The sequence below is a fragment of the Anomaloglossus baeobatrachus genome, chromosome 5, assembly GCF_048569485.1.
Source record: "Anomaloglossus baeobatrachus isolate aAnoBae1 chromosome 5, aAnoBae1.hap1, whole genome shotgun sequence".
NCBI lineage: Eukaryota > Metazoa > Chordata > Amphibia > Anura > Aromobatidae > Anomaloglossus > Anomaloglossus baeobatrachus.
In genome coordinates this window covers 398,211,716-398,232,185 of record NC_134357.1, presented here as the reverse complement: position 1 = coordinate 398,232,185, position 20,470 = coordinate 398,211,716, and the positions used below count along the sequence as shown (strand labels likewise).

The 20,470-nt window shown below is 46.3% G+C and overlaps 1 protein-coding gene across 1 annotated transcript in view; it reads left to right on the top strand.

The window, feature by feature from the left end:
• The window catches only part of LOC142311609 (keratin, type I cytoskeletal 19-like), a 30,295-nt gene extending 11,093 nt beyond the window's left edge, over window positions 1-19,202 (top strand). Inside the window, exons 6-8 of the mRNA XM_075350170.1 lie at window positions 12,847-13,058; window positions 13,154-13,569; window positions 18,953-19,202. Coding sequence (XP_075206285.1) covers window positions 12,847-13,058; window positions 13,154-13,569; window positions 18,953-19,047 — 723 coding nt within the window. The 3' untranslated portion in view covers window positions 19,048-19,202. The remainder of the gene's footprint in view (window positions 1-12,846; window positions 13,059-13,153; window positions 13,570-18,952) is intronic.
• Window positions 19,203-20,470: the final 1,268 nt, after the last annotated feature.

The following is a 20,470-nucleotide window of genomic DNA, read 5'->3' as shown; positions in this document are numbered from 1 at the left end:
GCCATTTAGTGGCATCATAGAACTGGCTGTTGTATTCCATTAGTGCCCCACTGGTGCCAAGCTATTTCTAGCACCTCTACATGACACCCTCATGCACATTTTGCTACGCTAATGTTATAGCAAACTCATGGAATTCATTGCTGCATTTCATAATTCGGAGGGATAGAAAGTCAGGCTTCCTTTAGCTTTTCCTTCTGTTCATAGACAGCATCTCCAAGATCAATTTCCCCTCCACGTCTAAGTGTGGAGAGGCAGCTAGTGCGCATGCGTGTGCCGATGTACCCCAGCTGCAGCATAATTACAGTGTTTCGCCTAGTGAGTATGCTCAGCCTGACTGTGTTATTCCTGACGCTAAGTCTTCTTTTCGGGATACAGCGCATGCTCCCACACTAAGTGTGAAAAGCCTCTTTGCACAGGTGCTTGCATTCCGTGCCGGGTCTAAGTCCTGTTTTGTGCCTAGACACCATGCTAAAGCTGATAGTCTTTTTTCAGAGACTGTATTTCATGCTACTGAGCATGCTCAGGCACTTCCTGCATCAGAGACTAGGTCCGGTAATTAACTCTTTGGCCCTGGCCCTGATGTGGGGGTCCCATATAGACCACAGGGCATCAGGTGTACTCCCAAATGGCTTGCAGAGGCCCACACCTATGACTTGTCACCGCATTATTGATGGTCAGACGATGACTGGTGAGGTGTTTGGGTCATGGCAGCCATGAGGTCATCATTGAAGTTGCGGTTCCAAATAGGACGCTAGTTATGCCACTCATGACGTGTCACTCTACTTTTGTCTCCAGGAGGTGCATTGTGGTTCACCCTGGTTTGGGGCGGACCCAGGTTATAAAAGGGGCTGGAGCCAACAAGGAGGTGCGCAGTCTTCTATTATGCTCCGAAAGAGCACACCTCCATGTGTTGAACCCATTGCGGCTTTAGGCCAGAGGTAGGCAGGGATAGGGTGTCGATGCAGGCCACCACCACAGTTGGTAACGCAGAACGGTTAAGACCAGCTCCTGTCCTACCAGTCCTGCTTGTGCAGCCCAGTGGCATTAACAGGCCTGCTGCTGCTGATGCGCCTGCTGTCCACAGGTGTGCCCTTACGCACACTGTCAGCGTACTCAATGGCCCCTGTGTTGTTAACAGGGAGTTCCTGGGCTGGGTGGGCATGTGGACCCTGTGACGCTAACAGGGCTCACAGTCTCCAGATCCGAATGGCGTCTAACTCGGTTCAGGCTACTATTAGTTTCATAGCCACACAGCTCTGTATCCTCCACCAAACCTTCCAGTTGCCAACCTCTCCTTTTCCAACTGGGAGCACGGTGGACACTGACTGCTGATGGGGATATATACCTTTCTCTTTCTTTTCTTATTAATTTTCGTTATATAGCGGTCACAGATTATATACCACTTTATCCAAATCTGCCAGTCCCACTGTAACAGATGGTGTTTCTTCAGCAAATGTTACAGTTGCTTAACCATCAAATCCACGGACCAAAACTTTTTTCCCCTTTCCAACACACCTGTTCCCCTTTCCAACAGCATCTGTCCTTTTTCAACTCATTTTGGGATATGACCAAAAGTGCAACTGTGCAGGGACACCGTACTCAACGCCATCTCAGCACAGCAGCCATTCCTCGGTCCCTCCGATGTGGACAAGTAAAAGACCATTTCCTCCTATCCATGACAAAGCGTTGAGATTCACTCTGTGCAGCACTGGTGTTTAGTGGAAAAGTAGATCTAAGATTGCGTACCACATTCTGCAAATACTCCTGTATACGTGCGTCCATTTCTATGGCAGGAATTAGTTCGCCAAATTTTGTCTTGTACCGGGGATCTAACAGTGTGGCAACCCAGTATTCAGGATTACTTCAAATTCATACAATCCGAGGGTCATGTAGGTAGTGCAGCAAGAAGGCGCTCATGTGTCTTGTGCATCCAGGAGGACCAAGTCCTTGGTGTGTTGGTGGCAGAGAGGTGAGAATCGTGCATCCTTCCTCTGCCCTCTCCCCACAACCTCGCACAACCGAAATGTGAGCAAGCTCTCACTCATCTGCTGAGTCTTCCATGCCCATCGCCAGTTCGTCCTCCATTTCTTCATGGGCTCCTGCACTTTCATCAACACTTTTTGCTGATACTATGCGCCCTTGTTAATCCCTCTCCCTCACCATGAATGCCGCATAGGTGCCGCTGACCATCTGGACCTCGTAGATCTTGTTATCCCTTCCGCATATGACTCCTCCTGTACTTCCTCCCCTTCCTCTTGTCCCAACACCTGACTCCGAATAATAATTACAGTGTGCTCCATCATGTAGATGACCAGAATTGTCACGCTGAGAATGACATTGCCAGTGCTAAACATCTTCGTCGACATTTGTAAACTGTGTAGCAGGGTGCATAGGTCCTTGATCTGACACCACTCCAGCAGCGTGATCTGCACCACCTCTTGATCAAGTTATCCCAGGCTATATGTCATACCGTATTTCAGCAGGGCTCTGCGGTGCTGCCACACACGCTGCAACATGTGCAGATTCCAATTCCTGCGTGTCGGAACATCGCATTTCCGGCATTTAACTGCCAGACCCTAAGACTTCCGGAGTGATGAAAGTTGTTGAGCTGCTGTGTGCGCACGATGGAAGTGAGCACATAGCGAGCGTGCCCGCTGCACAAGGCCATGTAGGCCGTGATGGTGTTTTAAAAATTGCTGGAGAATTCGGTTCAACACGTGAGCCATACAAGGCACGTGTGTCACATTGCACTGAGGATGGCCCGCAGCCAGGTTTGCATCATTGCCGCACACGGCTGTTAAGTCACCAACGGAGTCCGCTCCGTCAATTTGTACTCCGGTCGCCAGGTGACAACGTGTTCCTTTCATGAATAGTGCTGATGATGGGAGAGGAGTCGATGCCAGCGGCGCAGGTGGACGCAGGTTATGCTCACCCACTGGGCTGCATTACCTTGACAGATGCAGAATCTCTGGCTGAATGTAGCTGTTGGGTATCTCACAGATGAAATACCATCATTCAGCTACAACCAATGGGAAGACACCACACCCTTTTTTATGCACATCCTGTCTGCAGACCACTGCCAGACATAGCTATGAACCTATGGTTAATTTTACCCCCAGTTCAGTTTTATGATTTTGTGTGCTTGTTACCTGACTACTTTTCCTGCTTGCTGTTTATGTACCTTGCTGGCCGATCCGCATTTCACCTCTGCTTGTTTTCTGATTAAGTCCTGGCCGTCCCATTCTGTTCCTGTTCCTCAATTAATGTTTTGACCCTGCCTGACTACTATTCTCTGGAATAGCGGTGTGACTCACATTTCCCATACATTTCAAAGTAAAACTTTGACCGCCTGATGGCATTGAGCTCTGCTGCCAGCATAGTAAGGAGGTGTGTGGTAGTCCTTGTGCGCAGTTACAAGGAAGGGTGGCCTGACCACACAGGGTTTGCGCCAAGGTGGAGGACCCACACGAGGTTGAAGAGGCAGAAGCAGTGTATTAACTTCTACATACAGAAGAAGGATTGAAACAACTCGTGGGGACGGCAAGACTTGTACAGCAGACCCTTCTCCATCTCTCACCATAGTTTGCCAGTGCCCAGTCAGTGACATGTAATGACCCTGTCTATGCTTACTGGTCCAAGTATGAAATGCACCCTGTCGCACACAGATTTTCTCAAGGAAGTGGTGATGTTGTGTGCGACATGCTGGTGTAGCGCGGGCATGCTTTTCTTGGAGAAGCAGTGGTGATTGGGCATCTGGTACTGGGGCACAGCGACAGACATAAGGTCTCTAAAATCCTGTGTCTGTCCACTAGGCGGAAAGGCAGCATTTCGGGAGCCAACAGCTTACAGAGGGATAGAGTCAACCACTTAGCTTTGTCATGGGTCGCAGGAAGTGGCCTTTTATTTGACCACATCTGAGGGACAGAGATCTGGCTGCTGTCTGTAGACGGTGTTGAGTAGGGTGTCCCTGGAAAAATGCAGGTTTGTGAGGAAAGTGCAGGCGGAGACATGATGTTGCCTTCATCTTGCCTTCAGATCTGTTCATCTTGTATCATTTTTAAAAAACACAGCAAGCAAGGGTTACTCCAAGCGGAGTCTCCCTTTTTTCCAAAAATTGGGCACACAGACACCCCATCAGTGGCAGCACTTGTGCCCTAGTTGCAAACAGGATGTTTTGATTTGCATCAAGCACATTCAAAAATACGCCATAATTAACCGTCCCCAGCATGACACCGGGATAGGTAGATAAAGTCTTTGCTGAACCATGACTTGGTCATCTTGGCTCCTTTTAAAAACAATGTAAGCAAGGGTTACTCCAAGCGGAGCCTCCCTTTTTTCCAAAAATTGTGCCCCACACACACCCACCCATTCAGTGGCAGCAGTTGTGCCCTAGTTGTACACTTCACAGCTAGATTTGCATCAAGCACATTCCAAATCCACAAGCATTTACTCTCCCCAGGATGACACAGGGGTTGTAAATTCCTTCTGGATCCATGACTTGTTCATTTTGATGAACGTCAGTCTGTCCACATTGTCACTGGACAGACGCGTGCGCTTATCTGTCAGCACACACCCAGCAGCACTGAAGACACGTTCAGAGACAACGCTGGCAGCTGGACACGACAAAATCTCCAAGGCGTAACTGGAGAGCTCTGGCCATTTTTCTATGTTTGAAGCCCAAAATGAGCAAGGCTCTATTTGCAAAGTCATGGCATCGATGTTCATTTGTAGATACTCCTGTATCATCCTCTCCAGCCGTTGACTATGTGTCAGACTTGTTGTCTCTGGTGGCCTTGCAAAGGAGGGTCTAAAAAAATTATGAAAAGATTCCATAAAATTGCTGTTACCAGCACCAGATACGGTCCTACTGGTACGTGTAGACTGTTGAAGATGACGAGACCGTCCCATGTTTGTCAAGTTACAACTGGGAGATTCACTCCCTGCACCTGCACGGTTGTTTGGTGGAAAAGCGGATCTAAGATCGAGTAACAGCTTCTGCTGATACTCCTGCATAAGTGCGTCCCTTTCTATGGCTGGAATTATGTCACAAAATTTGGACTTGTACCGGGGATCTAATAGTGTGGCAAGCCAGTAGTCATCATCACTTCTAATTTTGACAATACGAGGGTCATGTTGGAGGTAGTGCAACAAAAAGGCACTCATGTGTCTTGCGCAGCCATGCGGATCAAGTCCACGCTGTGTTTGTGGCATAGAGGTGCTAACCGTTCTTTCTTCCTCTGACATCTCCCCCCAACCTCTTTCAACTGAAATTTGACCAAGGTCCCCCTCATCTGCTGAGTCTTCCATGTCCATGGACAGTTCGTCCTCCATAGCTTCATGTCCTCCTGCACCTTCCTCAACATCTCGCCTGCTACCATGCGCCCTTGTTGATCCCTGTCCCCCATGGTCCCATGCCTGGCGCCTTGGTGATGATGAACGTCTGGAACTTGGTGATGTTGTTGTGTCTTGCGCATATGAATCCTCCTGTAGTTCCTCCCCTTCCTGTTGTCCCACCCCCTGACTCCGAATAGTGTTTAGCGTGTGCTCCAGCATGTAAATGACTGGAATCGTCATGCTGATAATGGCATTGTCAGCGCTAAACATATTCGTCGCCATGTCGAAACTGTGCAGAAGGGTGCATAGGTCCTTGATCTGAGACCACTCCATCAGGGTGATCTGCCCCAATTCTGCATCTCGTTGGCCCAGGCTATACGTCATGGCGTATTGCACCAGGGCACGGCGGTGCTGCCACAGTCGCTGTAACATGTGGAGAGTTGAATTCCAGCGTGTCGCCACATCGCATTTCAGGCGATGAACCGGCAGGCCGAAAGACTTCTGGAGCAATGCAAGTCGCTCAGCTGCGGCGCTTGAACGGCGGAAGTGAGCAGACAGTTTTCGTGCCCTGTTCAGAAGGCCATCTAGGCCGCGATAGTGTGTTAAAAATTGCTCCACGACAAGGTTCAACACGTGAGCCATACAAGGTGCGTGTGTCACCTTGCCCAGGCGAAGGGCCGCACCCAGGTTTGCAGCATTGTCGCACACGGCCTTACCAGGCTGCAGGTTGAGTGGAGACAACCATTTATTAAACTCGGACCGCAGAGCTGACCACAACTCCTCAGCTGTGTGACTCTTATTCCCAAGACATGTCAAGCTAAAGACCGCCTGATGCCGTTGCGCTCTGCTGCCAGCATAGTAATGAGGGGTGCGTGATTCCTTCTGCGCAGTGAGAACGCTGGTGGCCTGACCAGGCAGGCTTGGGGCGGAGGTGGAGGACCCAGATAAGGTGGAGGATGCAGAAGCAGTGGCGGAACTTGGACAGACAGAGGATTGACACACAAGTCGTGGGGACGGCAAGACTTGTGCAGCAGACCCTTCACCATCTATCACCATAGTTACCCAGTGGCCAGTCAGCGACATGTAACGTCCCTGTCCATGCTTACTGGTCCAAGTATCGGTGGTGAAATGCACCCATTCACACACAGAGTTTCTCAAGGAAGCGGTGATGTTGTGTGCGACATGCTGGTGTAGCGCGGGCACACCTTTCTTAGAGAAGTAGTGGTGACTAGGCATCTGGTACTGGGGCACAGCGACAGACATAAGGTCTCTAAAATCCTGTGTGTCCACTAGGCGGAAAGGCAGCATTTCGGTAGCAAACAGCTTACAGAGGGATAGAGTCAACCTCTTAGCTTTGTCATGGGTCGCAGGAAGTGGCCTTTTATTTGACCACATCTGAGGGACAGAGATCTGGCTGCTGTGTGTAGACGGTGTTGAGTAGGGTGTCCCTGGAAAAATGCAGGTTTGTGAGGAAAGTGCAGGCGGAGACATGATGTTGCCTTCATCCAACGTTGGTGCTATCGATGTTTGAGAGAGCTGTGCACAATCACTTGTTTCCCCTTCCAAACCAACTGACGACCTACCAAGCAAACTGCCTGTTGCGGTTACAGTGGTGGAAGTTGTGGGTGGAAAAACAGGTGTGACAGCTGTCCCCACAGCCCTAGAAGATGACGAGCGCGCGGATGCACTGGAAGGGGCAGGCGGTGGATGGTTGGCTCCGCTAGGCCGCATTGCAGCACGATGAGCTTCCCACCAGGCCATATGATATTTATTCATGTGACGATTCATGGAAGAAGTTGTCAAACTGCTGAGGTTTTGACCTCTACTAAGAGAACCATGCCAAATGTTACAGATCACATAATTTGGGCGATCTTTTTTTATGTCAAAAAAGGACCAGGCTAGGCAAGGCTTAGAGGCCATGCGACCTGTTGATCCACCCCGAATAATGCTCAGAGGCAGAGTGGTGGCTGAGGATGCAGTTGTAGACGTGCTACCAGTGCTCCGACTGTGTCCAGGAAGGCGCAAGGTAACTTCGTCGTCGGTTGCATCCTCCTCCACCGCCTCTGTTGACCTCCTTGAGTGTCTGACTGTGGGTTGACAGTAGGTGGGATCTAGAACTTCATCATCAATTGTTGTGTTTGCACTCCCCTCCCCCTCAGACCGAGCATCTTCTTGCCCTGACCGAATATTTAAGTTGTCATCCCAATCGGGTATCTGCGTCTCATCTTCATCAGTATGTTCCTCATTGTCTATAACCACAGGTGTTGGAAAGGCAGCATTTTGGTAGCCAACAGTTTGCAGATGCTGAAAGTCAACCTCCAAGCCATGTCATGCCCTTCTAAAAGCATGTAAAACACAGCGAGGGGACTCCAACCACAGTCTCCCTCGTTTCCACTAACTGGGCCACACACACCCCACTTGACTGGCATCGGTTGAGCCCCCTTTTGAAAAAGAAAAAGATGCTTTGCATGAAGCACTCTCAAAAATACGCGTGCCTTTCACGTCCCCTGGCTGACCCAGGGGAAGAAAAGTCCTCTGAGAGCCATGACTTGTTCATCTTGGTTCTTTTAGAAACACAGCGAGGGGACTCCAACCACAGTCTCCCTCGTTTACACTAACTGTGCCACACACACCCCACTTGACTGGCATCGGTTGACCCCCCTTTTGAAAAAGAAAAAGATGCTTTTCATGAAGCACTCTCAAAAATACGCTTGCCTTTCCCGTCCCCTGGCTGACCCAGGGGAAGAAAAGTCCTCTGAGAGCCATGACTTGTTCATCTTGGTTCTTTTAGAAACACAGCGAGGGGACTCCAACCACAGTCTCCCTCGTTTACACTAACTGTGCCACACACACCCCACTTGACTGGCATCGGTTGAGCCCCCTTTTGAAAAAGAAAAAGATGCTTTGCATGAAGCACTCTCAAAAATACGCGTGCCTTTCACGTCCCCTGGCTGACCCAGGGGAAGAAAAGTCCTCTGAGAGCCATGACTTGTTCATCTTGGTTCTTTTAGAAACACAGCGAGGGGACTCCAACCACAGTCTCCCTCGTTTACACTAACTGTGCCACACACACCCCACTTGACTGGCATCGGTTGACCCCCCTTTTGAAAAAGAAAAAGATGCTTTGCATGAAGCACTCTCAAAAAAACGCGTGCCTTTCACGTCCCCTGGCTGACCCAGGGGAAGAAAAGTCCTCTGAGAGCCATGACTTGTTCATCTTGGTTCTTTTAGAAACACAGCGAGGGGACTCCAACCACAGTCTCCCTCGTTTACACTAACTGTGCCACACACACCCCACTTGACTGGCATCGGTTGACCCCCGTTTTGAAAAAGAAAAAGATGCTTTGCATGAAGCACTCTCAAAAATACGTGTGCCTTTCCCGTCCCCTGGCTGACCCAGGGGAAGAAAAGTCCTCTGAGAGCCATGACTTGTTCATCTTGGTTCTTTTAGAAACACAGCGAGGGGACTCCAACCACAGTCTCCCTCATTTACACTAACTGTGCCACACACACCCCACTTGACTGGCATCGGTTGAGCCCCTTTTGAAAAAGAAAAAGATGCTTTGCATGAAGCACTCTCAAAAATACGCGTGCCTTTCCCGTCCCCTGGCTGACCCAGGGGAAGAAAAGTCCGCTGAGAGCCATGACTTGTTCATCTTGGTTCTTTTAGAGACACAGCGAGGGGACTCCAACCACAGTCTCCCTCGTTTACACTAACTGTGCCACACACACCCCACTTGACTGGCATCGGTTGACCCCCCTTTTGAAAAAGAAAAAGATGCTTTGCATGAAGCACTCTCAAAAATACGCGTGCCTTTCCCGTCCCCTGGCTGACCCAGGGGAAGAAAAGTCCTCTGAGAGCCATAATTTGTTCATTTTGGTTCTTTTAGAAACACAGCGAGGGGACTCCAACCACAGTCTCCCTCGTTTACACTAACTGTGCCACACACACCCCACTTGACTGGCATCGGTTGAGCCCCCTTTTGAAAAAGAAAAAGATGCTTTGCATGAAGCACTCTCAAAAATACGCGTGCCTTTCACGTCCCCTGGCTGACCCAGGGGAAGAAAAGTCCTCTGAGAGCCATGACTTGTTCATCTTGGTTCTTTTAGAAACACAGCGAGGGGACTCCAACCACAGTCTCCCTCGTTTACACTAACTGTGCCACACACACCCCACTTGACTGGCATCGGTTGAGCCCCCTTTTGAAAAAGAAAAAGATGCTTTGCATGAAGCACTCTCAAAAATACGCGTGCCTTTCACGTCCCCTGGCTGACCCAGGGGAAGAAAAGTCCTCTGAGAGCCATGACTTGTTCATCTTGGTTCTTTTAGAAACACAGCAAGGGGACTCCAACCACAGTCTCCCTCGTTTACACTAACTGTGCCACACACACCCCACTTGACTGGCATCGGTTGACCCCCCTTTTGAAAAAGAAAAAGATGCTTCTTTGCATGAAGCACTCTCAAAAATACGCGTGCCTTTCCCGTCCCCTGGCTGACCCAGGGGAAGAAAAGTCCTCTGAGAGCCATGATTTGTTCATTTTGGTTCTTTTAGAAACACAGCGAGGGGACTCCAACCACAGTCTCCCTCGTTTACACTAACTGTGCCACACACACCCCACTTGACTGGCATCGGTTGACCCCCCTTTTGAAAAAGAAAAAGATGCTTTGCATGAAGCACTCTCAAAAATACGCATGCCTTTCACGTCCCCTGGCTGACCCAGGGGAAGAAAAGTCCTCTGAGAGCCATGATTTGTTCATTTTGGTTCTTTTAGAAACACAGCGAGGTGACTCCAACCACAGTCTCCCTCGTTTACACTAACTGTGCCACACACACCCCCACTTGACTGGCATCGGTTGAGCCCCCTTTTGAAAAAGAAAAAGATGCTTTGCATGAAGCACTCTCAAAAATACGCGTGCCTTTCCCGTCCCCTGGCTGACCCAGGGGAAGAAAAGTCCGCTGAGAGCCATGACTTGTTCATCTTGGTTCTTTTAGAGACACAGCGAGGGGACTCCAACCACAGTCTCCCTCGTTTCCACTAACTGGGCCACACACACCCCACTTGACTGGCATCGGTTGAGCCCCCTTTTGAAAAAGAAAAAGATGCTTTGCATGAAGCACTCTCAAAAATACGCGTGCCTTTCACGTCCCCTGGCTGACCCAGGGGAAGAAAAGTCCTCTGAGAGCCATGACTTGTTCATCTTGGTTCTTTTAGAAACACAGCGAGGGGACTCCAACCACAGTCTCCCTCGTTTACACTAACTGTGCCACACACACCCCACTTGACTGGCATCGGTTGACCCCCCTTTTGAAAAAGAAAAAGATGCTTTGCATGAAGCACTCTCAAAAATACGCGTGCCTTTCACGTCCCCTGGCTGACCCAGGGGAAGAAAAGTCCTCTGAGAGCCATGACTTGTTCATCTTGGTTCTTTTAGAAACACAGCGAGGGGACTCCAACCACAGTCTCCCTCGTTTACACTAACTGTGTCACACACACCCCACTTGACTGGCATCGGTTGACCCCCCTTTTGAAAAAGAAAAAGATGCTTTGCATGAAGCACTCTCAAAAATACGCGTGCCTTTCACGTCCCCTGGCTGACCCAGGGGAAGAAAAGTCCTCTGAGAGCCATGACTTGTTCATCTTGGTTCTTTTAGAAACACAGCGAGGGGACTCCAACCACAGTCTCCCTCGTTTACACTAACTGTGCCACACACACCCCACTTGACTGGCATCGGTTGACCCCCCTTTTGAAAAAGAAAAAGATGCTTTGCATGAAGCACTCTCAAAAATACGCGTGCCTTTCCCGTCCCCTGGCTGACCCAGGGGAAGAAAAGTCCTCTGAGAGCCATGACTTGTTCATCTTGGTTCTTTTAGAAACACAGCGAGGGGACTCCAACCACAGTCTCCCTCGTTTACACTAACTGTGCCACACACACCCCACTTGACTGGCATCGGTTGAGCCCCCTTTTGAAAAAGAAAAAGATGCTTTGCATGAAGCACTCTCAAAAATACGCGTGCCTTTCCCGTCCCCTGGCTGACCCAGGGGAAGAAAAGTCCGCTGAGAGCCATGACTTGTTCATCTTGGTTCTTTTAGAGACACAGCGAGGGGACTCCAACCACAGTCTCCCTCGTTTACACTAACTGTGCCACACACACCCCACTTGACTGGCATCAGTTGACACCCCTTTTGAAAAAGAAAAAGATGCTTTGCATGAAGCACTCTCAAAAATACGCGTGCCTTTCACGTCCCCTGGCTGACCCAGGGGAAGAAAAGTCCTCTGAGAGCCATGATTTGTTCATTTTGGTTCTTTTAGAAACACAGCGAGGGGACTCCAACCACAGTCTCCCTCGTTTACACTAACTGTGCCACACACACCCCACTTGACTGGCATCGGTTGACCCCCTCTTTTGAAAAAGAAAAAGATGCTTTGCATGAAGCACTCTCAAAAATACGCGTGCCTTTCACGTCCCCTGGCTGACCCAGGGGAAGAAAAGTCCTCTGAGAGCCATGATTTGTTCATTTTGGTTCTTTTAGAAACACAGCGAGGGGACTGCAACCACAGTCTCCCTCGTTTACACTAACTGTGCCACACACACCCCACTTGACTGGCATCGGTTGACCCCCCTTTGGAAAAAGAAAAAGATGCTTTGCATGAAGCACTCTCAAAAATACGCGTGCCTTTCACGTCCCCTGGCTGACCCAGGGGAAGAAAAGTCCTCTGAGAGCCATGTCCACATTGTCAGTGGACAGACACGTGTGCTTATCTGCCAGCAGACCCCCAGCAGCACTGAAGACAGGTTCCGAGAGAACGCTGGCTGCAGGACACGACAAGATCCCCAAGGCGTACGTGGCGAGCTCAGGCAATTTATCAAGATTGGAAGCCTAAAATGAGCAGGGCTCAAGTTGCACAATAATGGAATCGATGTTTCCTTGCATATACTCATATATCTGTGTGTCCTCCTCTTTTTCCTTGTCCAGCTGTTTTGTTTTCGCATGAGTATATGTCCTTGTCACTTTCCCATGTGTTTGAGTTGTTTGTCACCTTTTGGACACCTTTGAGGGTGTTTTCTAGGTGTTTTTCTGTGTTTGTTATTGCCTGCCATTGTTTCCTATGCAGTTCGAGTTCGGTTCGTCGAACGTTCGATGAGCCGAACTCGAACGGGACCTCCGTTCGGCGAACCGGCCTCGAGCCGAACCGGGACCGGTTCGCTCATCTCTAATTGTAAGGAACCATAGGATCAGACGTTATGAGACAGCAATCACACTTCAGAGGGCCCAAAGGCCCCTCTGTCAAATAAAAAGAAACCATTACTATTAATGGCCTATGGTAGGTGGGGGACCACATTACAGAATTTGTATAGGGTCCCAGAAATGTCCAGAAACCCCTCTTCATAGAGCTGTGTGTGCCTCAATACCAGTTTCCTGCACACAAAAATGTACCTAATGGAATAAATCTAAAAATTGGAATGTGTGGTCAACCAGTTAATAAACCTTCTTATATTTTAAACTAGAAACAATCTTTGGAGAGTTCACTGTTAGAAACAGAAGGTAGATACTGCTCGCAAATATCACAAATCCAGGTGACAATCAGCAATGTGGAGGAGCAACTGGAACAAATAAAGAATGATACACAATGCCAAAAGTCTGAGTATGAAGAACTCTTGAATATTAAAGTCCTCCTTGAACAGGAAATTGCAACCTATCAAAAGCTTTTGGAAGAAGGGTAAATAAGAAAATGACTGTTTTCACCAATTTTAAAATTTTCTGAGGAAATGTGTTGGTAATTGTCAATTTTATAAAATGTTTCTATTCTAACAGAGATGCTGAGACTGGGCAAGGTACAACACAAGGAAGCAGAGCGGCAACTAATACTCAAGTTTCCCAAGATGGAGGCACATCAGTCCAGTCCTCCAGAGCTTCTACAACTCAAAGCTCAAGTTCTGCACTTTCAACTTCCCAAACTACAAGAACAGGAAGTGCAGTTTCTGGAAGTGGCGGCTCTAGTACTTTAGATACTTCAAGTGGAGGTTCTGGTGGCTCAAACATTTCTAGTCAGACCTCTAGCACATCATCAACTTCTGTATCTAGAGGTCAAATCAGCTCTTCTGGCTCTACAAATGCAGGTTCTGGTGGCCAAAGCAGTAGTGCATCAGCCTCTTGTAGCACTGCAGGTGCAAGCCCTGGTGGTCAAAGTTCATCAGCCACTATTGGATCTGGAAGTCAAAGCTCATATGGTAATGATAATGCTCTTAAATGGGACAACCCCTGATTATTCAATTAAGTAACCAAGTTAACATTAATTAATATATATATATATATATATATATATATATATATATATATATATATATATATATATTACACTTACTTCCCACAGCGGCACCATTCCAGGAGGCTGACATGGCATTGTTGTGTTACGTGCAGGTTGCAGCTAATGAGCGGATATTGTTTGGCTGTAGCTCATCAATACACCGTAAGGGTGAAAGTCTGTTTTGATGAAATAGTAAAGGCTGCAGCTGACGAGCAGACGCTCATTGGCTGCAGTCTGCATGTGTCACAAAAATGTCATAGATCACTTGGAAACATTGTAAAAGTCGAAATGTTATTGTGCTGCTGGAGGTTTAATTCGATGATTTTCAAAGTGTTACCCCACTTCTTCATCAGGAAATCCACTAATTTCTGATGAAGAAGTGGGGTAACACTTTGAAATGCGTTAAATTAAACTACCTTGCCTTAAAACGCTCATCACAGCCTAGTGTCACTCTTACTTGCAGAGTTCTGCAGCGAAGGAGAGAGCACGCGAGATGCTGGGCTGTGACGAGAGGTGAAATGTCGTCCACAGCCCAGTCACTCAGGAAGACTGCGACCCACCTCAGTTGACGTGACATTACCAGATATCAGAGGTCACGGAGCTAGGGGGTAACTCAAGTGTGGTGAGCGGACCGCAATAGTGCCGCTCACAGGCACTATTGGCAACACAAGGTATTTGAGAGAAACCTTGTTTCTCAACATAATATCGATGTGGCCAGTAATAAAAATGGGTGAACCACCTCTTCAATTGCATCAGTAGTATTATTGTTAGTAGTATTGCCAGTGGTAATATTACTCATGGTAGTATATAAGATATAGTGGTGGTTGTAGTAGCAGTTGTAGTAGTGCTACTAATAGTATTCACAAAGGTTTCTTTAGTAGTAGTATCTATAGTACTTTCAGCCATAAGAATTATAATGGTCATACACTACACTGTGTGCAGAATTATTAGGCAAATAAGTATTTTGATCACATGATAATTTTTATAAATGTTGTCCTACTCCAAGCTATATAGGCTTGATAGCCAACTACCAAATAAGTAAATCAGGTGATGTGCAGCTCTGTAATGAGGAGGGGTGTGGTGTAATGACATCAACACCCTATATAAGGTGTGCTTAATTATTAGGCAACTTCCTTTCCTTTGGCAAAATGGGTCAGAAGACAGATTTGACGGGCTCTGAAAAGTCCAAAATTGTGAAATGTCTTGCAGAGGGATGCAGCAGTCTTGAAATTGCCAAATCTTTGAAGCGTGATCACCGAACAATCAAGCGTTTCATGGCAAATAGCCAACAGGGTCGCAAGAAGCGTGTTGGGCAAAAAGGGCGCAAAATAACTGCCCATGAATTGAGGAAAATCTTGCGTGAAGCTGCCAAGATGCCATTTGCCACCAGATTGGCCATATTTCAGAGCTGCACCGTTACTGGAGTATCAAAAAGTACATGGTGTGCCAAACTCAGGGACATGGCCAAGGTAAGGAAGGCTGAAAAACTACCACCTTTGAACAAGAAACATAAGATAAAACATCAAGACTGGGCTTAAGAAATATCTTAAGACTGATTTTTCAAAGGTTTTATGGACTGGTGAAATGAGAGTGACTATTGATTGGGCCATATGGATGGATGGGCCAGAGGCTGGATCAGAAAAGGGCAGAGAGCTGCACTCCGACTCAGACACCAGCAAGGTGGAGCTGGGGTACTGGTAGGGGCTGGTATCATCAAAGAGGAACTTGTGGGACCTTTTCGGGTTGAGGATGGAGTGAAGTTCAACTGCCAGACCTACTGCCAGTTTCTGGAAGACAACTTCTTCAAGCAGTGGTACAGGAAGAAGTCGGTATCGTTCAAGACAAACATGATTTTCATGCAGGACAACACTCTATTACATGCATCCAACTACTGCCATAGCGTGGCTGGTGAGTAAAGGTTTAAAAGATGAAAAAATAATGACATGGCCCCCTTGTTCACCTGATCTGAACCTCATGGAGAACCTGTGGTCTCTCATAAAATGTAAGATTTACAGGGAGGGAAAACAGTACACCTCTCGGAACAATGTCTGGGAGGCTGTGGTACAATACAAAATGGATACAGCCGCACACTAAATGCCATCAATGTATAAGGGAACTCTGGTACTGCATTACTGCTATATGAAAAAATTAGATTTTTAGTTTATGAATTGGCCAATGCATGTAAGCCCGGAAACCAACGGCAAGGTAAATCTCAATATTCCGGGTCCCTAACTAAAATGCCATTATCTAGGTTAAAAACATCCATGTCTGGGCAGCTAGAATAAAAATCTAACTTGAAATGCCACTATCTGGACTAACCTCCATGTCTGGGCAGCTAGGACTCCTGGTATAAGGATTATGAACACAGCCTGGTTTATAGGGCAGAGTGCTCAGTCAGAAAAAAAAAAAAAAAAACTCACTGCAAATATTTCAAAAAACTGACCTGCACATCCTACAAGTGTGTATAGGTGCCAGCTGAAAAAACCTAGAAAATACAAAATGGATACAGCCGCACACTAAATGCCATCAATGTATAAGGGAACTCTGGTACTGCATTACTGTTATATGAAAAAATGAGATTTTTAGTTTACGAATTGGCCAATGCATGTAAGCCCGGAAACCAACGGCAAGGTAAATCTCAATATTCCGGGTCCCTAACTAAAATTCCATTATCTAGGTTAAAAACATCCATGTCTGGGCAGCTAGAATAAAAATCTAACTTGAAATGCCACTACCTGGACTAACCTCCATGTCTGGGCAGCTAGGACTCCTGGTATAAGGATTATGAACACAGCCTGGTTTATAGGGCAGTGAGTTTTTTTTCTGACTGAGCACTCCGCCCTATAAACCAGGCTGTGTTCATAATCCTTATACCAGGAGTCCTAGCTGCCCAGACATGGAGGTTAGTCCAGATAGTGGCATTTCAAGTTAGATTTTTATTCTAGCTGCCCAGACATGGATGTTTTTAACCTAGATAATGGCATTTTAGTTAGGGACCCGGAATATTGAGATTTACCTTGCCGTTGGTTTCCGGGCTTACATGCATTGGCCAATTCGTAAACTAAAAATCTCATTTTTTCATATAACAGTAATGCAGTACCAGAGTTCCCTTATACATTGATGGCATTTAGTGTGCGGCTGTATCCATTTTGGATTTTCTAGGTTTTTTCAGCTGGCACCTATACACACTTGTAGGATGTGCGGGTCAGTTTTTTTAAATATTTGCTGGGAGGCTGTGGTGGCTGCTGCATGCAATGTTGATCATAAACAGATCAAGCAACTGACAGAATCTATGGATGGTAGGCTGTTGAGTGTCATCATAAAGAAAGGTGGCTATATTGGTCACTAATTTTTTGGGGTTTTGTTTTTGCATGTCAGAAATGTTTATTTCTAAATTTTGTGCAGTTATATTGGGTTACCTGGTGAAAATAAACAAGTGAGATGGGAATATATTTGGTTTTTATTAAGTTGCCTAATAATTCTGCACAGTAATAGTTACCTGCACAAACAGATATCCTGCTAAGATAGCCAAATCTAAAAAAAAAACCACTCCAACTTCCAAAAATATTAAGCCTTGATATTTGAGTCTTTTGGGTTGAATGAGAACATAGTTGTTGATTAATAATAAAAAAATCCTCAAAAATACAACTTGCCTAATAATTCTGCACACAGTGTAGATGTAGTAGTAGTAGAGTAGTAGTGGTGGTGGCAGTAGCCATAGCTGTTATGTTTACCCTAGCAGGTATTAGGAATGGGCAAACTTGAATGGCAAACTTCAGGGTCCATACCGGTCACTGGGTGTCTGGGGCTCAAACTCAAACACATACTTTTAAAAATACATCTGTGTCCAAGTTTGGAGTTAGGGTGCTGCCAAACAAGATTTTCATCATGGGGAAAATGCCTGTAAGTTGCTGTGAACAATAAAAAAAAATTATGTGGGGTCCTGTGTATTTTTGATAACCAGCCCTCAGATGTCTGCTTTACCGTGGCTGGTAATAAAAAAATAAAGGGGTCTCACTCCACTTTCTTTAAATAATTTATTTAAACTATTTAAAAAAAATGGCATGGGGTCCCCCTATTTGTGATAACCAATCAAGGTAAAGCAGACAGCTGGGGGCTGATATTATTAATCTGGGAAGGCCTATGGTTATTTGGTCCTTCCAAGACTAAAAAGAGCAGCCTCAGAAGTGGTGCATCCTTTAAATGCACCAATTCTAGCACTGTGTCCAGTTCTTCCCAATTGCCCTGATGCAATGGCAATCGGTGTAATACTTTTGGGGTTTATGTCAGCTGTGAATTGACAGCTGGCATCAAGCCCAGGGATTAGTAATGGATAAGCATCTTTTAGACACCCCCATTACTAACCTGACAGCACAGGAAAAAAATAGTTTATTTGAATAAAGACTTCTCCAAACTCCCTTGTTCACCAGTTTATTAATTTTAAAAAATCCTCCAAGTTCTGATATAATCCAATTGGGGAATAAAGACTTCCTCACACTACCTCGTTTACCAATTGTAATGCCTGCCTGGAATCACAGACTCAGACTGGCTATAGAGGAAAGGCTAGAGGAAAGTCACTCGCAAAGCAGGACCCTGAGAACCCTGAAACCCTTTAACCCCTATACAGGGAAAACCCCAATTGCCACCACACCAGGGCAATCGGAATGGATGCACTGCTTCTGGGGAGGCTGCTGTTTTTAGGTTGGGAAAGACTAAATAACCATGGGCCTTCCCAGCCTGATAACACAAGCCCCCAGTTGTCTGCTTTACCTTGACTGGTTATCAAAAATAAATCATTTAAAAAAACAGCACGAGATCCCCTCTATTTTTTATAACCTGCCAAGGTAAAGCAGGCAACTAAGGGTTGCAGCCTGCAGTTGTCTGCTTTACATGTGCTGGTTATTAAAAATAGGGCGGACCCCACTTAATTTGTTTTCAATTTATTCCCCATCAACATTCATTTGCAGAGCACTGGTCCTGCTCTTACCCCTATTTTGCTTCCTTTTGCAGCCCCCTAGCCCCTACTATGACCATTTTACAGCCATTTTACAGCACCAAAGTTTGGGTCCCCATTGCCTTATATGGAATATGGGGTCTGAGGTCAAGTTCTGGTCAAGTGCAGGTCCCAAACAGAAGTTTTAACTAAAGTCCAGTCGAACCCATCGACCCTGAACGTCCATGGGTCTGCTCATCTCTAGTAGTTATATGAAATTGGTTGCAGTATTAGTGGTAGTGATATTAGTAGTAGTTGTAGTAGTAGTAGTTGTATGATTTCTAACTCTGTTTTATTGCTTTTATACTCAAAGCAAAAACTAGGAGGACAGTGGTGAAAACCGAAACCTATGTAGATGGCAACATAGTGGAAACAAAAATTGAAGAGATTGAAGAACCAGTCAAATAAAATGAAAAGCAACAACCAGAACAAAAGAAGCTGCAGTAGTACAGCTACCTTCGTCTATCGCCATTAAGTATTCTCAGCTTTTTCTAATGTTTTTCCACATGTCTACATGTTTCTTCATGGCTAGCTTCAAATCAATAAATTCCTGAAGCAATGGACGTGTGTGTGACCCAATATAGTAATAAAAATATTTATTGACTTATATAGCACAATTAATACCATAGCGCCATACATACATACATGAGCAACTCTGTCCCCATTGAGGCTCACAATCTAAAGTCCCGATCAGGATATCTTTGGAGTGTGGGAAGAAACCGAAGATCCCAGAGGAAATCCACGCAAACACAGGGAGAACATACAAACTCCTTGCAGATATCATCCTTGGTGGGATTTGAACCCAGGACCCCAGCGCTGCAAAACTGCAGTAATAATTACTGAGCCACCATGCCGACCATATGAGCATGGGTTTTCTCAAATTTTGGATAGCAATTTAGGCTAATCAGATTAACCATAATTAGGATGTGGAAAAAAGGGATAAGTATGATACAAATCAGGTTAAGAACATACTGGAAGAAAGGACTGACTTGTTCTACAACCAGTTCTAAAAAATTAGCATAGCTACCGTATATAAATTTGACTGCTCTTCTTAATAAAAAAAAATTCACTGCTTTTACTATTTGCCAGGAGAACCCTTATTTTCCAATCACTGCAGTTTACCCTAATATTAAGTAGCTGAAGCTAAGCTGAAGTGAACTCTTGTAACATGGTAAAGGCCATTAGGTTTGAACTTTTCGAGAGAGCACCCCTACTGTTTCTCCCAGGACTCTGATATCAGGACAATAATCTTAACATTACAGGTTGCTGTACCATGTTTTCTCCACACTTTATGATTAATTAAACATGTGATTCAGTTGAGTGCCGAGGGGCGATAGCCGCGGTGGAGGGATTGACTCTGGACACCCCAGCACGTTACATGAAAGAGCTGATCATGGCTGGGTGGGTGGACTTGTGTCGTGTGGGCTGTGAAGCCACACAGGCCACATATTGCCGCTGAGATCGGCTGGCCATGACAGGTTGATGATTCATTTCCACAAGGAGACCACCAATTCATTTTAATAAACCATACTACTTTACCCAGTGGTTCATCTTCCGCAACAAATTTACACATCATATGTAATCCAGCAAGTTTCAATTGTACAAGGCATATTCAGACAAACTTTCACTCACATATGCCTGTGAGTCAAAATTCAACCCAGCCTAACCATACAGTCCAACTCGTGCTGATCACTTTTTTTTCGAGAGGCTCCACTTCCAGTTTCCTACTATTGGAAAGCTTTGAAGGTTCCATCACTATGGCCAGGGTAGAACCTTGTGCTCCCAGACGTTTCTGTTTCCAAGTTTCTTTTACTCGTAGAGGAGGTGGGTA